Source organism: Micropterus salmoides, unplaced genomic scaffold (genome assembly GCF_014851395.1).
Source record: "Micropterus salmoides isolate LMB-PRFRI ecotype aquatic unplaced genomic scaffold, ASM1485139v1 Ms_hic_scaffold_2, whole genome shotgun sequence".
In the NCBI taxonomy this organism is placed as follows: domain Eukaryota; kingdom Metazoa; phylum Chordata; class Actinopteri; order Centrarchiformes; family Centrarchidae; genus Micropterus; species Micropterus salmoides.
This window is the reverse complement of record NW_024041150.1, coordinates 23,274,059-23,291,631: the sequence shown is the minus strand read 5'-3', so window position 1 is coordinate 23,291,631 and position 17,573 is coordinate 23,274,059. Positions and strand designations below refer to the sequence as shown.

The following is a 17,573-nucleotide window of genomic DNA, read 5'->3' as shown; positions in this document are numbered from 1 at the left end:
AAAACAATCATGTTCATGTCTAAAAGCAATGTGACTTGGTTTAGGTTAGGGAAAGACTTATCCAGATCAAGGTAAAATCTGCCAGAAGAAAACGTCTCCCTGTTCACAGCTGTTCTTGACCTGTCCACTTTGACCCCCTGTCTAAGAGGTTTTGTAACAGTAAAGAGCCATAAGTGACACTGCAACTAGAAATCTTTGTCAGGTACGCCTGAACATACACTGTTTTACGCATTTGAACAAATGATCAATGCTGTGTTTTAATCTTATGAGGGCAGGGTTTGCTCAAAACAGCTCAAGCAAGCTCAGTTAATAAAATAAACACAAAGACACAACAAAATCAGGTGCATTTTGGACTTGCAACCAGTGATTACAGCGAATAACGCATAACGCATGTGAACACCGTATCTTGCATAATTAAAACCTATTTTGTAGACGTTTCTTTCTAATGTGCTGAATTGTTGTTCGTATTTAACTTGACTACCCACAGTCAGTGGGCACAACATGCCTGCCTACATCCAACATTACATCAGCTGCAATAAACTTCACCAAGGAACACCTACATTTCTTTCACCCACTGGAGCCTGAATTCTTCAACAAGGGATTTTTCCAGTATTTAGCAAAAGTCTTCAGCAACAATGTCAAGCCCACAAATTTAAATATGAAATACAGCAAAAAAAACAACATAAAAACAATCATTAACCAATGCTGTCCAATGTGTTGACTTACAACTAACTTAAATGGCTCAAAACAAGAATGGTTAAAGCTGGCCTAGCAGTCCACACTGTCATGAGTCAGTTAACATAGAGCCGTCCAACAGGCTGGTCGTGATTGATTGTATTCGTGTGTGCAAGTGTGTAGGTGTCCATGTATGTATCAGCCTCTTTTTGGATCAAGGTAAAGGTTTCTCTTTTTAATCTCATTCATATGATGACTAAGACACACTGGAGTCAGCCCAAATAGGATTTTTTAAATAATTTAATCGGCGACAACAATCCCCCTTTCAGAAAATCCTGCTGCTATCCACTTCAGATTCATTTGTGTCCTAATGAATAATGATCTAATGATTTTGACACAAATTCAAAAAAATGAGAGTATAATTGAATGTACTAAAATTAAAAGCCGGATCGATGGGTCACTCTCCTCCCCGTTCTTATTGGGTGAGCGGGAGCGTCTGTGTGTCTGCAGTGTGTGGGATCGAGGCTAGATACACACCTACTGTCATGTAGGCAAAGGTTGTGTGTGTGTGCCCGCTAGTGTGTGGGAAACAGGAAAGAAAAGATATTAGAGCTCTGCATTCATTATTGCTGGGTGTGTTTTAAAGTTTCTGATTTGTTTATTTATTAATTTTTTCACTTTGGTTAGCATAGTTTCTGAAGCTCTATGCAATGTTTAGTTGCACATAAATTGTGCTAGTTGTTGTTAACAATAGCCCGTCACAATAATTATACTATAATATAATATAATAATAATACTATACTATAATACTGATTATATCAACAAGATTTGATTTGTCTGTGTTTGCATGTGCATACATGTGTCAGACATATCTAACCACCATAATAATATGAGTTCTAATAATAATCACATAAACGCCTACAGTGTATCTTTGTGTTCCTTGAGATTTGGGTTTGACCTTTGCTGTGTTTAAACCCCCACATGACTGAAAAATCACTGCAGCAGAAAACACAGCAGCACATATACAGAGACACGACAAAGAGAAAAGACTGGAGCTTTGTGCTAAAAAGAGACTTCCTCTACCCACATTGCAGTGCTTTTAGAATAGTTTCTGCTAGTTGCACTCCATTTTTTGCCGAAAATGCAAAATTTGCCCTCTTGTTTCAAAGTTTATTTTGAAAAGCTGAGTTTATCTTAGCGGTGCTACTACTGCTATTCATGTTATTTAAAGGTGTAGGCAAGTTTGGGAGAGAATAGTTCAAATCTACAGAAATTCAAACAGACAATAACGAGTGATCCACATCCAACTTCTTCTTCTCCTGTTTCAGAGTTCTCATTGGTCCTATGGATTCCCACACAATTCCCTTACAGATGAGATCACTGGGAAGCAAATACAATTGTGCTTCTACTGTTTCTGTATAACTACTAAATGATATGGAGTCAAGACACATTCATTACATGTGGGGATCCTGAAATGTAGAGAAAGTAACTGTGGTCAGTCTAAACAGAAAAGAGCAGAAAATTAATAATTCCCTTGATGAATTGTAGCTTGAAATTAGTCACTTCAGTAAATTAGACTTAGGCCTGTGTTTGGGCTAATTGCTTTGACTGTAACTATGAAGGGAATAGTTCAACATTTTAGGAAATAGTCATATTGCTTTTTTTCTTGGAGTTAAATGAAAAGATCAATACTACTCTCATCTCAGGGCTTTACTGGTGAAAGTGGGAGGCAATTATCTTAGTGTAGTTTAGCATAAAGACTGCGGGCAGGGAAAACAGCCTGCTTTCTCCAAAGTTAAAAAAATATGCCTACCAGCACCTCTAAAGCTCACTAATTAACACAGTGTATCTCATTTATTTTATCTGTCCTCAATATGCAGATACACCATACACATAATACGTGACTTCCCCAAGTCTTGTCTCGACATTGAGGTCGCAGCCAGCGGAGACTCTGAACAAAAGTATTGGGAGGATGTGTAATCTGCTTTTCATCAGGAAGCGACAGCGCATAATTCCTCCTAAAACCATAAAATGTGATTTTGCATTGCCGCTTGTGCGCAAATTAATGCTAAGCTAACTGTGCCCCGGTTCCAGCTAACGTTACTATACACTTTTATATGACAGGGGCATCAACTCTGGGAAAGAAAGCAAAAAAAGTGTAGGTTTAGTTTTTTTAGCTACTATACAAATCTAAGCACCTCCTCTACTGTATTAGCTATTTGATATTATGGTCAACTTCCTGTCCTCATGCAGAACTAAAAATAATGTACTGTAACATCACTTAACATTTTTTAGTGATGATTTTTTAAAAGGTCTGACCTGCAAATTCTGATTTTGGCCGATTCCGATTTTCTTTCTTTCTAAGAACTATAATTGACAGCATACATAAACTATTTAATGGAAAAATCTATTTTTATTAGGATCCCCATCAGCACCAGTAGCCGTTAGCTATTCTCACTGGGGTCCATTCAATTGTATGGTCATAATGAAACATTGATTATAAAATAACATTAGCATTTTCACTGGAGGGAGCTGAAAATAAATTGAACACCGTTTTAATTTTCCTTAATTCTTCAATTTATTTTTGAGTTTAATCACAAACTACAGTAATCTGCTCACCTTGCTTTTCCCCTTAGACACAGGTAGAAGTACACACCTACACCTTTCTGTCTGTCGATCTCTCTCTCTCTCTATTTCTCTCTCTGTCTGCTATGACGTTATTTGTCAGCAGTTCTATGTTAAACAAGCTAGGTAATGTTATAATAACTGAGTGGGCTCATGGAAAAATAATAGGTTATCATAACTTTTTTATTTGACTCAGCAGCATCTGTATTAAAGACAAGAATCAGTTCATCCAATCTTTCAAGTGCATTAAACAGCTCTGCCAGCCTACTTAAAATTACTGGAGCTCCACAACTACTGACGGTTTAACTGGTTTTCTGCCACCGGACTCCTGTGAGAGAGAAAGCAGTGGACCAAACCACTGTGAGGCAAGAGAGGGGTGTCTCAAAATGTTTCTAAACCCCCGTTATTTCCGCCTATGCCATCGGAGTACTCTCAGTGCACTGCACTGCATTTTGCCATACTTCTCAATGTGAACGCACTTACACACTCAAAATAGTAAGTGTAAGTATGGAAGTGCACGAAGTGAGACACAGCATAAGTTTAGTAAGCAATAAGTTTTTAGCTACTGTACAAATCTAAGCACCTCCTCTCAAGAATTCAGTAGGCCTATTAGGTATTTGATATTATGGGCAACTTTCTGTCCTCATGCAGAACTAAATGACGTACTGTAACGTTAAGCTCAGCCAGAACGTCAAACCAACCATTTTTATCCATACCAAACACACATCAGACACCAAGCATCTAAATTAACTTATAGCAAACATAAATCGCTCTGTAATCACTGTACATGGCTGCAATTATTGCTTTCTAGATATCTCTCATCTCATCCTACACCGCAGTCCGACCGCTCTAAAGAAAGCTCAGCTCCTGCTCTGATCAGTTGTGTACTCATATCACTCAAATCCCAAAACTCACAGAGTTATTAGCCGGATAATAATAACAACAAACACACCAATATGTACAGTTACAACCGCTGACTTACTTTTGCCATTTCGCTGTTTTCAGTCCAAAAACAGTTTTCTGTGTGTGTTTCTCTCTTAAAATGAAGGACAGAAGACATACCGGTATACTAAAAGATTTGTCTGCTCAAGTTTAGGGCCTGTAAAGGGAGTGTGGGAGTGCTTTTGGTTACAGGAATGTAGATCAATATTCACTGTTTTTAATCAATATTTCAATGTTTTGGAAGCTTTATGTTATTTGGAACAGGTTGTATGGACAGAAATCTGAAGTTGTAAAAATAAGGCAAAATTATATTAATATAAATCAATGAACCACTTGATGCCACTTCCAGCTATCAGCGTTGTTCAGCTGCAAAAAAGTGACCACAGTTTGGGAAACAGGTTACACATCGTTAATGCAGCCCACTGAATTTTCTTTGAGGAACCAGGGCATGTCTTCAAAACAGCAGTTAGTGTCATTAAATGACCTGTGGTGTTTTCAAAGTCTGACTTCCAATTTATCATTGAGGGAAAAACAGATGCTATAGCTCTGTGACTTGAATGTTAGCATCAATGCAGTCTCAAATATATGTAGACAATGATTAGGTGTGAGGCACAAACTTGTTCTAAATTATGTAAATCAACCAGATGTGACCTTCTTGTCCTCAGCAGTGACCGATGTTTGCATTTAAAGAATGAGTGGGCATCTCATTCATTAGATTTTATTCCAACCTCATCAAGTAGCTCACCTGTTGTGACTCAGGGTGCATTCAAAAGCCCTTGACTTTGTGTGACATTCAGGTAGAACAAAATTAAACCAAGAGCAGTCCACAATGTTGAATATAGCTTTAGGGCCTGAATTTAAGCTGTCAGATATACTGACGTCAGTTTTTGTGGGGGTATGGCTCTCAAAGCTTTTCAAGTGATCCAGATTGTTATTTCCTCAGAAATAGAAACTTGAAAAGAAGATGGAGGCAACAAATAATACGCTACCATGCAAGCTTAACAATCAATGACCTATAGCAAGAGATTGCACACCTGCCAACTCTCCCACATTGACAGCAAATGACCCTAATCACATTCATTCACGCTGCACCTCTTATTGATCACACATTAAAATTCTGAAATGCAAATGTGCATTTTTGACAAAAATCTGTTCTTTTTATCCCTCGCCTTCGCTGATTCATATTTATTTCTTTGTTACTAATGCATGACTCAGAAGAGAGAACAATTCTTAGTCTCAAGGAGAGTTATGTATTTAATAATTACATTTCTTGACTATATAAATCATCAAAAAGTAAGGAAAATAGTCAGATATTCTGGAACAGTGTTTGTCAGACTTTTTCATATCAAGGACCCCCAAAGTCACAAATTAAACTACAGACCCACATTTGATGTTTTATTACAGAAAGTGTATGAAAGCTACAATCAGTCTGTCATTGTGACCCCCTGGACCCCCCTCAAGGACCCCTTGCGGTCCCCCGACCCCACTTTAAGAAACCACTGTTCTAGTGGACTGTACCTTTGCTATACGGGTTTTTTGTCTATCACACCCACCTTTCATATTTGTGTATGCTAAATACCAGAGGGCTAAATACCAGAGAAAACTGAAGGTTACAGTTCAGTAGTTATCACAGAATGTGTACAATTGATTTTATTTTTATGTCTGGATTGGCATGACATTTGGTGTGCACATTCATGCTCTAAAGACGCAAAAGATGATTGATTTTGATGACCCTATGACTGACACAACCCCCATCAAAAAGTTTGTGGCCAACACAACCTTTCCAAGTCTGAAAAAAATATAGCTGCTTTAGATTGGCATCTGCACATTCACATTCCCAACAGGAACAGACCTATTGATTAGCCATGGCCCGTGTGACCTTTGCTCTAAAACATATCAGGCCAAACTTTCAATTTTCATTCCTCTGACCCTGACAACCAACGAACACAAATCTAGAATTCCCTGGCATCAGAGCACCAGGATAACTTTCTGGTTTTCAAACTCTTGAATCTCCTAAACCTTTCATTGTTCTTTCTTGTCCCAAAGACCCAGCTCCAGTTTAAAAGCACACTAAATTGCTGCAAGATGCAATAAGACTATTACTAAATGTACTATAATTTCATTATACTATCATGATGTCTGATTCTTTCTTTGAACCCTTTTTATGTCATATGGGATGTTACAGTTAGAAAGGCTATTTGAATGTTGATTGATTTATTGGCAGTAAATCAAGGCAGGCAAACGACGGCAGCTTTCACTCTGCCAATAAGGCTCAGTCATTGAATTTGCGATTCCTTCAGGGTATTTCTTTATTACACCATATGACTTCATACACGTAGGTGGTATCCAATAGAGTATGATATCTGAAAAGTTCCTTTAAAGAAAATGTGTGGGTTTTCATGCAGTAATTATCATGCATTTTTATAGCTGAGATGGTTGTCATCTTAATGCTAAATCACTGTGACCTTGAATAATCACTTCCACTGTTAATCTCCACACTAAATTACAATCAAGCAGTGTCGGCCAAGCCATGTAAACGTGACTGGCACAAAGTACTGTATATCATCTATCAACTATATCATATCTTAGGCCATTTTACACAGTAGACATTTTGGCCTGTCAAACACAAGTGTTTCTAATAGCATTAATCATGTCAGCATGTCTTTAAGATGCGCTATACTTTTCTAAACGGGGCAGTGCCTTTTTTAATGATGTTAGTTACACTTGTATTCACGGGGAACATCTTACACTGGCCCCCCACATAATAGGTTAATTGGTGTATTTTTCTGGCACAAAATACACCAATTAACTTTTAAACTTAGCTGACTTCGTCCATTTTAAAGGGTTAAATGAAATGAACAAATGAAATGAAACCCTAGCACTAAATACGTGCGAAGGCGAGAAAAAATAAATGACTGGGGGGAAAAAAAACACTGACGAATCCAGTTACCACAGATTTGGTGTCTCATGTCGTGAAGCGGCCTCAAACAATGACTACCACTGAGGGCCTGTGATAGGCAGGTATAAAAATACAAAATGCTGAAGCTGCCTTGCACTGAGCAGAGATGTTGTTTCTTCCTGTCTTTCTTGTTTCAATCTCTTGTCTTTTTCGGTGTTTGACTGAGTCAGACCTCCCACATAAAAGTGGCTTATTGTCAGAGTAAGAAGGGAGTTATGGGGTGGATAAGAGGGAGGTATAAGTAAAGATATAAATGGTGAAGGGATTTCGTCAGTATCAGCGCTCTAAAAGCAGCTTGTATCCCTTTCCCCCTTGTTGAAATAACTTCTTACAGGGTGACTTCAGAGTGCTCCTTCCTACTTGCCTCTGGGGTCTTGATCCACAAAACGTTCAGAAGTTAGTACGACTAGGATGGGTCAAAGCACAGATCAACAGCTTGCTGGCATCTGCCTGGCCACCCAATACCTAAGAAACAGTCCATCTCATACAATGAAGAAGAAAACAACGCAAATATAATCAGAGTATTGCTATTTTTGTACTATTAGGTCTGAGTCAGTTAACAGGCAGGCAGTAACAGCTCATATCAGATTTGATAAGCATGGCGCATTGCCGCCTGAAATGGAGTGCGTAATCCTATAAACAGGACACAGACAGAGAATCCCAGTTTTATCAGCATGCCATGTCCTTTTCCTAGGTGCTTTCTGGGCCTAAAAGTACTTTAATTTTCACCTGCATGCAGCCATGTATTGCCTATTACACTTGAATATTAGTTTAATATATGGGTGTAAAATGATGCATGAACAGCAAGAATTGTGAAAATGAGAACTAGTCTACGAGAAATGTTTAAGATTTTACAAATCATCAATCAATTATGCAACAACATAAATTGCTATATTGCAAAAACTAAAGATATCACGCAGGCTGGCAACAAAAAGGCAGGTAGTCAGATAAAGGTCCAATAAACTAGAATGCAAAACAACAAGGCCACTAAAAATGAACTAGCATAGAACAAAGGAAGTGGACTGGTATGCATGGCGAGTAACAAATGAGGGAATGAGTACCAGTTGAGGAGTGGGCAGAGTAGGCCAGGTAACTGCAGGGCAGATGAGAGAAATGGGAACAGGTGTGGAGATGGGTGCGGCAGTCGGGCGATGGGGACATGGGGGAGAGTCCGAGGGCACCTGGTGGACAGCTTGAGGGTGGCAGGACTGGGGAGTTGAAAGGAAGCAAATGGCCTGAGAGAAGAGAGCAGGGGACCGAGATGGGGACAGTTTGAGAGGGAATGAGAGTGTATGGCTGCCGGAAGGGACTGAGAGGCCAACTGTGACAATAGTTGAAAGTCATGTGCCCAGTATAAAGTTGAAATGATGCCTGTAGCTGAAAGTATGAAGGAGTAGAAGCACTTCAAAATTTGAAGATTGTTCCATTGACTTACATTCAAAAAATTTAGATTGGTTTAATGTGCAGGAGTAGTGGTCGTCCACAAAATCTACATTAAAATATTATTATTATAAAAAGAAGAAGAATCAAGATGATGATCATAATGATCAAGATGATGATGATGGTTAAATAATAACAACAACAACACTGAATCAGCATTCATACTACTTAAAACTACTTAAAATACACTGAGATATGTGGTAGAAAGGCACAGTTGCTATAGGTGCTATAGGTGAAATGATGATAAGATTTTTCATAATCTAATGTGAGTAGTAATTGATTGATGTCATAGTGCAAACACAGGGTGCATTATACTTATTCCACATTTTACTGGGGACCGCCTGTAAGTTCAAGATATGAGATGACCATCATTGCTTCCCCCCTGAATGTATCAAATGGACCTCTGCTCTTGGGGATGAAATAACTAAGAAGAATGGTTTCAGTAGGCCGACTCTATTATTTGACCACATCCCAGTTCCTGGAGCTGTGAGCCTCAGGCCTAAATGTCAGGACAACCAGCAAGCGGCGCTTCAGTCCCAGCTCAACTCTCGGTGCCGCTATCGCTGAAAATGTCCACAGAGGATCGAGTTACACTACGCCCCATCTTTAAGCCCCAGTCAGTGCGCCGTTAGCCACAGGACAACAGAGGATAGGATAGGACGCTGGCTGCCTCCACACGCATGTAAGTGATTATTTTCTCACAAGTTTCGATCGAGGGAAACGTTATGGAAGCTCTTGGGATGTAACAACAACCCCAGCTTTTTCCAAGAGTCGCCTTTGTTCGCTACGTTGTTGCTAATTAGAGGAAAATATTCAGATGTCGGCGGCTCTCTGTAAGCAAGAAAGACGGGATTTAAATTGCGTTTAGCGTCTCTCTCTCTTTTTTTTTTAACTAAAGTATTTTCTGTGTACTACAAATCGCGACATTGGGCGTGTTTTGCCTCAAACCAGCGATACTAGTTAACTTCTTTACCGTCCCCTTCTCGGAAGCCTGTTGCTTGTCTGCCCCATGGATGAGATGGGGACGGAGGAGGAGGAGGAGTTGAGAAAAGCGGATTGTCCTTATGCCTTGGCGACTTTATTCAAAATACTAACAAAACGGACTCGATTTGCCACCAACACGCAAACGTGTATAATAGCAAACGCCTGTTTTTTGATAAGCTAATATAAAATAGGGACTTAAGGTGGCCTACTCGACCGACGTTATTTTGGAGTAAGAACTGCACGGTAAAATGACAACCTGTTGTTGTTGTTATTATTATTATTGAAAATATTTGTGGTCACAGCAAAGCTCACACATAACCTCAACAACGATTATCTTCGGAGGCAAATGCCATCTTAAAGCTCTCGTGTTTTGTAACGGTAGCTAATGAGATCCCTGGGCCTGCGTGAATCATTACAAGCCACTGGATAGCAACAATAAGAGTGCTCATACTTAATAATAGAAAGTTACCTTCAAGCCATTTGAATGGACATGGTGCCATATGTCCCTGAAAGCAGCACCTAGTAGGCCATATTTATATTATCATAGCCAAATTATTGTAATGACATAAGAAAAACCAATACCCAGCACAGGTCAGCCTATAAAGACAAGCTAACTGTTAAAGGTCATGTTGGAATATTACAGGAATGTATGTGTATATATGTATTTGAATATATATTAAATCTGAAATATATACTGTAGGCCCATTTATGTCTGGAACTGGATGCCAGTCATACATTTAAAAGGAGTTTCAGTAGCAGTAATCAAGTTGGAAAGATAATTAGATTTATGCAGAACCAAAATCTTTCCCTGTAGCAATTTATACAGAAAACTGTTAATAAAAAGTTTAATGTTACACCAGTACATAAAAATAAATTCAATAACGTACAGGGCCAAGACAAATACAGTACAGCGGCCACATGATGTATTGAGAAAGCTCATCGGTCCATTTGAAAACAACAAGCAAATGAAATGAACATAAAATAACCAGTACTGTTGTGATCCTATTGCCACATGTACTGTAGCTATTCTAAGAGTCTATGTAGGGCTTTTGATTATCCTACCAATCTCCTGTAATCGTGTAATGTCTCCCCGAGTCATGTCATGCTTGTAACAAAGCCACTTCTAAAGTCAAAGCGTGATGTTCCTGAGATGGGAGCTGACAGCCGTCATCTCATTAACAAAGTCACAAGTCAAATTATGATGTACATATTACCAGCTTCATTGTTTTACCATTAGGTTTTAAAGGTGTGTCAAGGCTTTCGCTGGCTTTATTCACACAGTATGGTTGTCTGATCCAATCAGCCTGCTAGAAACACTTGTATGTAGTTGATGGCAAAATAAATGTACGTAGTCTGCTGTTAAACATATCTAAAAACATTCCTAAAAGATTTACCCTAGCTTTAAAATAACTGATAAGATTGTTTGTCTTAATATGATATTAATAATCAGAATGTTGTTCCAGGAAGAAATATGGCTGTATTTATCTTATAGGAGTAAAATGGATAGTCCTATTTAATACCATCTGCAGACATGTCATGCATGCGACAAAACCACTGCCAAAGTGCAGTGAATGAAGTCCCAGGAGTGTTAATTACCAGGTGTTAATCCATCTATATAGATAGATATTGTTAAATATGAGGGAACTAACAACCTACAGTAGATCTGAGCTCAGACAGACACACTGCACCATTGCGCAGGGGTAAATAGCCTACAGTTCTTCAGCACTGTGGTTACTCTGTGATGTTATGGTGAAGCATTCTAAAGAGATAAATATGGCCCTGACTGAAAGGAAATAAATCCATTTTTCCTTTCATGTTGACCTTTTGAATAGAGTGTTGAAGAAGTTGGGTTCGGAGGAGACTGAGCCTCTCCAGCTCTTGCTTCCTGTTTTGTGTAGAGCACCATAAGAAAGTAAAAAAAAATATATAAAGGAGATGAGTCAATTTCTGCCCTCATATTCCCTTCTCTGATTGTTAGGGAAAAGACATAACACATTATGTTGTTCTTTGCAGGCCTTGAAAAAGGGAAGAGTTTGAAATTGCAGTTAATGGGGAGAAATCACATTCACCTGGAGTTCTAAAAATGATAGAAACAATGGGTAAGTAATAGTTTTTTTTTGCTGTTTTATGGCAGCCAGATACATCAGGGAATTATACTTGTGGAAACGTTGTAACAAGGAGTGTATGGACATGTATTCATTTTTTATATGTTAAATTGTGCTCTCCTAATTTAACAGATGGAACTTTAGTGTTTCCAATACTTAAGTTTAATTAAGATTCAATACTACCATAATAAACAAGAAAACAAATTATATGAAATGTTGCCTGTTTTTTTTTTTTTTTTTTTAAATCTTCATTTCTAAAAGGAGCGTTTTTTTGCAGAGGGGTTTGGTCTAGTCAGTTGAGTATCCGTCTTTGCTGGCTCTACGTCTGCATTTGGCTCTTGCTGTGAGTTTTTCCTCAACCAGTGTAAGATGCCCTGGATTCAGTTCAAGGCTTGTGGACTGCCAGTGTTGCCATATCTGATAATGTTGCCATATACTTGATTGTTTGTTTGTCCCCATAGAGATATATTTGTCCAACTGTCAAGCGTGGAGCCAAATTGGTGCTGCCAGCTTCTTTCTTTAAAGCCGCAATCTGTGGTCACTCCCAAGACTGGCGTGTTGACCATGTACTATCAATTGTAACTCGCAAGTTGGAGAAATTACACACCAGCCCTGGTAGCGCGAGGGAGCCTAAATTTACGTCTTACCTCAAATTTACAGAAATTGTATTTGGAAGTACAGAATTCAATATCACGTGATATTTTATTTCAGTGGAATCAAACTAGTACTTCAATTTTGACCATTGAGTATGTGATCCATGTGCTATACTCGAGGACCTCCATTTCTTTTGGAACACACACAAAACGCAAACAGACCGATACACACATACATGCCACAGACTGTAGGGACTCTTCATTATGTACACTGAGGCAAGGACAATGAAAATGATACACTTACCTGTGCAGGACTGGTGGCAAATAGAAAAAAGAAATAAAACAAACGCTGAGACTCAGGGTGTTATTGGCTTGTTTACAGCCTTTGTTCAAACAACAAAGCTTCTAAGTGCAAAAAGTGCTTTGGACCTTATGCACGCCCTATTAGGTGTTAGTCACAGTTGGTGAGCTTCCGAAATTGCTTCATTTTTGTCCAGATGACGTTGGGCTGGCCCATCCTCACTAACAAGCCACTCTGGAGTTGCTCGATAGTGGGGCTTATGCAGGGTCCAGCAAACAAACTGTGGAGGGCCCGGTTCTTTTATCTTTTCCTCCTGACACCCGTTCTGTGCTCCTGTGCAACCCACCATTGACCCTGAAGTCAGAATAGGAAACATTGCTATTTCTGCAGCGCATTGGAAATTGCGTTTTTCTTTCTTCTGGTGCAAAACCCAATGCTATGTGATTTTGATATAGCAAGGTCTGCTGAGCACCAGTCAGCCTTAGCTAAGCCCACAGGAGGAGATGTGTGGCTCTCTTCGTCCTTCCTCTATGCTTCATTTACATGTCATTGTTAAACATAAAGAAGATGTTAAAGGCATACACCTAACAGTTATGGAGTATTTTGTAACCTATCATCATAATAAGTCAAATTAAATAAGGATATTTAAATGTATAAATAAAGCCATGTCCAAACACCCTTCCCTGTCTCCCTATCTCTTGCCTAAGTACTGATAAACCCTCTGTCCTCATCACCTCTCTCCACTTCAATCTCTCCCACGCCTTCATCTCCCTGCATCCACTCCTTCACTTCGGCCGGCGCTGTCACTGAAATATGCGACGGCTTGCAGATACACAGCGTGCCTTGCAGGCGGTGGAGCGTCTCCAGGCCAAACTGAAGGAGCGGGGGGAGGTGCCCACTGAGGAGAAGCTCAGCCTGCTCAAATCAGTGCTCCAGAGCCCCCTCTTCCACCAGATCCTGGCCTTGCAGAAGTCTGTCCAGCATATCAGAGACCAGGTACGTTAGTTCATCGTATCCACCTTTTGTCATTGTTAAAATACCTTATAGGCCCAAAAATGCTACACATTCCTTTCTTTCCATTTTGATATACCCTTTATTTCATCAGGTAAGTTAATTAAGTTAATTAATTTACAATAATATCTGGCAGGAGATAAAGGCCTCCTGTAGGAAAAGGGTGCTGGGATTAAATAAAATAACATTAACAACAGACAGAAGAAGCAGCATACCTTAAAACCAGGCACAGAGACACAAACAAACAAAAGGAAAGAATGATAAAACACGGACAAGAACAAGAAACATGATACCAGACTAAGGCATACACTAGTCTACAGAGAGTCAACGAGACAGCCAGGCACAACAGGCAAAACCACGTATAGCATCACATGAAGCAGTTACAGGTGTCTGGAAATGAGTTTATGCCTTTAAAAGTGGCAGTGGTGACTAGAGTTTTATTGTTTTTTTTGCATTTGATTCTAATCTCAATTATAGGACTATTTATTAAAAGTTGTTTAGTTTTAATTTACATGTAAACAAACACAATATTCATTATTGTAAGTGGGCCTGCACGACTGTGAAGATATTAAAATGCAATGCAGAATGCAAATGAGTGGTGCTGGGTTCCCATGGTGCCTTTAGCACCATGGAAGGTCAGTAAGAGGTTACAAGGTGACGGTCATTTAGAGTTCTGCATTTTTAGTCTACAAAACTGCCAAAATGCCAGGTGGCAGCATCATACAGTACTTTGTTAGTGCAGAAGGAGTATAAACAGAAGTAGTCATGTCTGATGAGAAATAAGAGCTAATTTGTCTGTTTTTATTAACATTGTGTTGGAGGAGGATGGGGCAATAGAAAGTGACAGCCACTACTCGTGTTTGTGTAAAGAAGTGCAAGCTACCGTGGCAGTTTCACCCTGCAGACCGTGCGGACACTGAACAACAACTCCAACACCCACGGCTTAGCTATGGTGACATTTTGATGTTGAGACGTGAACCAGGCCTCAGGACTCGCCCAGACCAAGTGTAAAACTGGAAGCGATACTCCCACCGCGATGTGTTTGTGTGGGTTTACAGTGGGTTCTAATGTCAAAGGACAGGTTCATGTTTTGTCAGGTTTATTTTGAAACAGTACTAGCATGCCCATGCCGTGTTTACTGAAAGAGCTGTTGGTCAATGTAATCATTCCTTCTCTTCATACTGGCTTCAAAGAGATTCCATCCTTCAGCTACTCCAATTTAGGTGATGCTGGACAAAATCCCCGGCCGTTCTGTGTATTAATGCATTCAGCTGACGCTAATATGAGGCTTCAGAATTAGCCAAATCAAGTTGTTGTCCAAATTCTTTTTTTTTTTGAATGAATGAAATTCTTTCTTTGTGTTTTAAAAGAGGGAAAGACTGTGACCTTGGGAAGATACCCACTTAATTAGACAAACATACTAAACATATTAGCTTTGGCTGAACTTCAGAATGTATTTTGCACAGAAAGGAGACGGTGGAACAGCTGGTGTGGACAAATGAAACTGCAGCAAGCAATAATGCTTTTGATGTAAATATGGGCATGGGAGTATTTCTGTAAGTAAAAATGTGCGCAAGTCTTTTGTCAGTGTTTACAGTGGATACATGATGATACATACTCCTGCATTACCTGTACCTGTAGTAAGGTATGAATATTTTTAATACCCATATCTGCTGCTGCCTTTATCTTTCCAGTTTCCTGGGTGACCTCACTGATTCTGTTTTTGGTTTGTGTCAAAGACACCCGCCCCCACCCCTTTCAGTCTCCATCCCCCAACGGTGTTGCTGCTATGGCCAAATTGCTGTCAGGGTTCACACAAGCCAGATATAATATGGGTACATGAGCAGAGATAGTTGGTCTAAGTCTGGAGTCCTTTTTCAAGCTGATTCTCTCCATTGAGAGTTGAACATTTGAGTGGAAGGAAAAGGAGCTCTTAAGTCACAGTGGAAAGGGGCCAGGGTAAGCGTTTGAGAAATAGAGACGGAAATATGTGAGCTATGCAGTGGGAGGAAGGGATGCTACAGCTTTTTACCCCTTGTGGAATTTAGATTATAAAAGCCCTGCTGGCATTTAGCTTATTTCAAAAGAGGTACATTCCTATGTGTATGCGCGCGTGCTGATGCATGTGTATTTGTTTTACTAAGCAAAATGTATCAAGCAGCCATTCCCTTGAGATTTTAACATTGTCCCATTCCACGTTGTAACGATGGTAAAGAGACATACTTCAGAAGCTGCAACAAGTCTGTGTTTTGTTTTTATGGAGCTTCCAAACGCAGCTGCACTTTTTTGGCCTCCTTAAACAGAACCAATTTGGAGAGAGGGTGCGTTTTGTGTTTTGTTGTGAGACTAGAGCCAGACACAAACACACACACACACACAGTCCGTCTTCTGACTCTGCTAGTTAGGCCTTGCACAGCGCACGTCGCTATGGCGACAGGACCCTGCTCTCCAATGAGAAAGAGGCCACTGTGTGAAGTGGAGCAGAAACAATTTTTTAAATGTGCAAGAACCAAACTGGAACTTTAATCCTCTTAGCCAGGCCCCAGCTAACAAAGCTCGTGCATGAGGACAGCAACTTAGCAGCATGCTACGCTAACTTAGCCCGGCCCATAGGGTTTTGTTTGCAGTGTGCAGCGCTAATGTGTCCTGTCCAATGGAGTTTTGTTTCTCAGGACTAATCTGGGACTGTAGTTAAAGGAGGCATAATTTAACGTAACATACATACATAACGTGTTTCCAAAGCTCTGAAAGTTGTGCAGTTAACTTCCTAATGCAAATGCACAAGTTCACAAGGACAGCTTTAGCTCAGCAACGCCATATGCCAAATGGAGTGTTTATGACATTATTGCTGTGTATTATGTCCGTCCTTTTGAATCCAATTCAGATGGCAATAAACATTACGCCCTGCCCTTTGGCTAATGAAATCGGAAAAACACAGTTCTATGTAGTTGTCGCATTCATGTAATTCATCTGTCACACAAGTAAAGTCATTGCAGTAATTAAAACCCAAGCATATTAAGGCATCCAGATGGCCAGAGATGCTCTCCCCCCCACCATGATAGAAATATTGTATTTGGAGCCTAGTCATTGTTGGAACATCAGCTAAGAGCCATTATCCCCTGAAGGATTAGGCTGCCATAGATCCAGCTAATCATGGTGGGATAACAAACTATCTGGCATCCCAGTGGTTTCAGACACCCAGACTTCAGGGTTTTGGTGTCTAAAATTAAATGTGCTCAATGTTTACATTCACAGAAGGAATGAGTCATGATTTTTTTTATTGGAACTTTTAATTGTCTTTGGTTGGATTAACGCCAGTATCTGTGGCTCTCTGCAGGAGCATTTGCAAAAATGCAAAGTGAACTGGAAAGCTAAACCTCACAATTTTTATAATGGAACTCATTTTCATGTCATTTTCAGGGTAATCAGGGTAATCTGTCAATGAAACAACTGCAGTCCATGTCACTCACTACACTTTTTATTTCTTTATTTTTCCAGGGCAGTGTCCCAGTGTCACGTGGGATCGACCTTAGCGATCATGTCACAGCAGTCAAGCCCGATGGAAGCCATGTTTCCTACTCAAACACATCAGCTGCTACAGATGACAAGACATCATCTGATGAATTTGAACATATTATTCACTCTATGGCACAGGTATAGGCAGCAAAGAAATCATTGCCCTGTTTGTCTACTGCTTTTGAGTTTATTGTCAAGTGTAATAACATAAATACAGTGGCATCCTCCTGCTTCTGAAGTCTATAGTTTTGTTCCCCAGAGAGTTTTGGTAATTTTAACACAAAAATCAGTACCTCATCTGTAAATGGGTAGATCACCTTGAGTAGGTCTTTCTTAACTCAAAACAAATATCCAAAGACAGGTCTGAGGCGAGAACTGCAGACACGCAGCACTTCAAATATACTTGTAAAGGTTGTCTGTAG

At 39.7% G+C, this 17,573-nt stretch overlaps 1 protein-coding gene across 1 annotated transcript in view; it reads left to right on the top strand.

Annotated features, from left to right (window-relative positions):
* Positions 1 to 9,412: 9,412 nt before the first annotated feature.
* Positions 9,413 to 17,573, top strand: part of LOC119911863 (multiple PDZ domain protein-like) — a 50,799-nt gene continuing 42,638 nt past the window's right edge. Inside the window, 4 exon segments of the mRNA XM_038730837.1 lie at positions 9,413 to 9,868; positions 11,639 to 11,724; positions 13,454 to 13,620; positions 17,134 to 17,289. Of these exon segments, the coding sequence (XP_038586765.1) occupies positions 11,709 to 11,724; positions 13,454 to 13,620; positions 17,134 to 17,289 (339 nt within the window). The 5' untranslated portion in view covers positions 9,413 to 9,868; positions 11,639 to 11,708.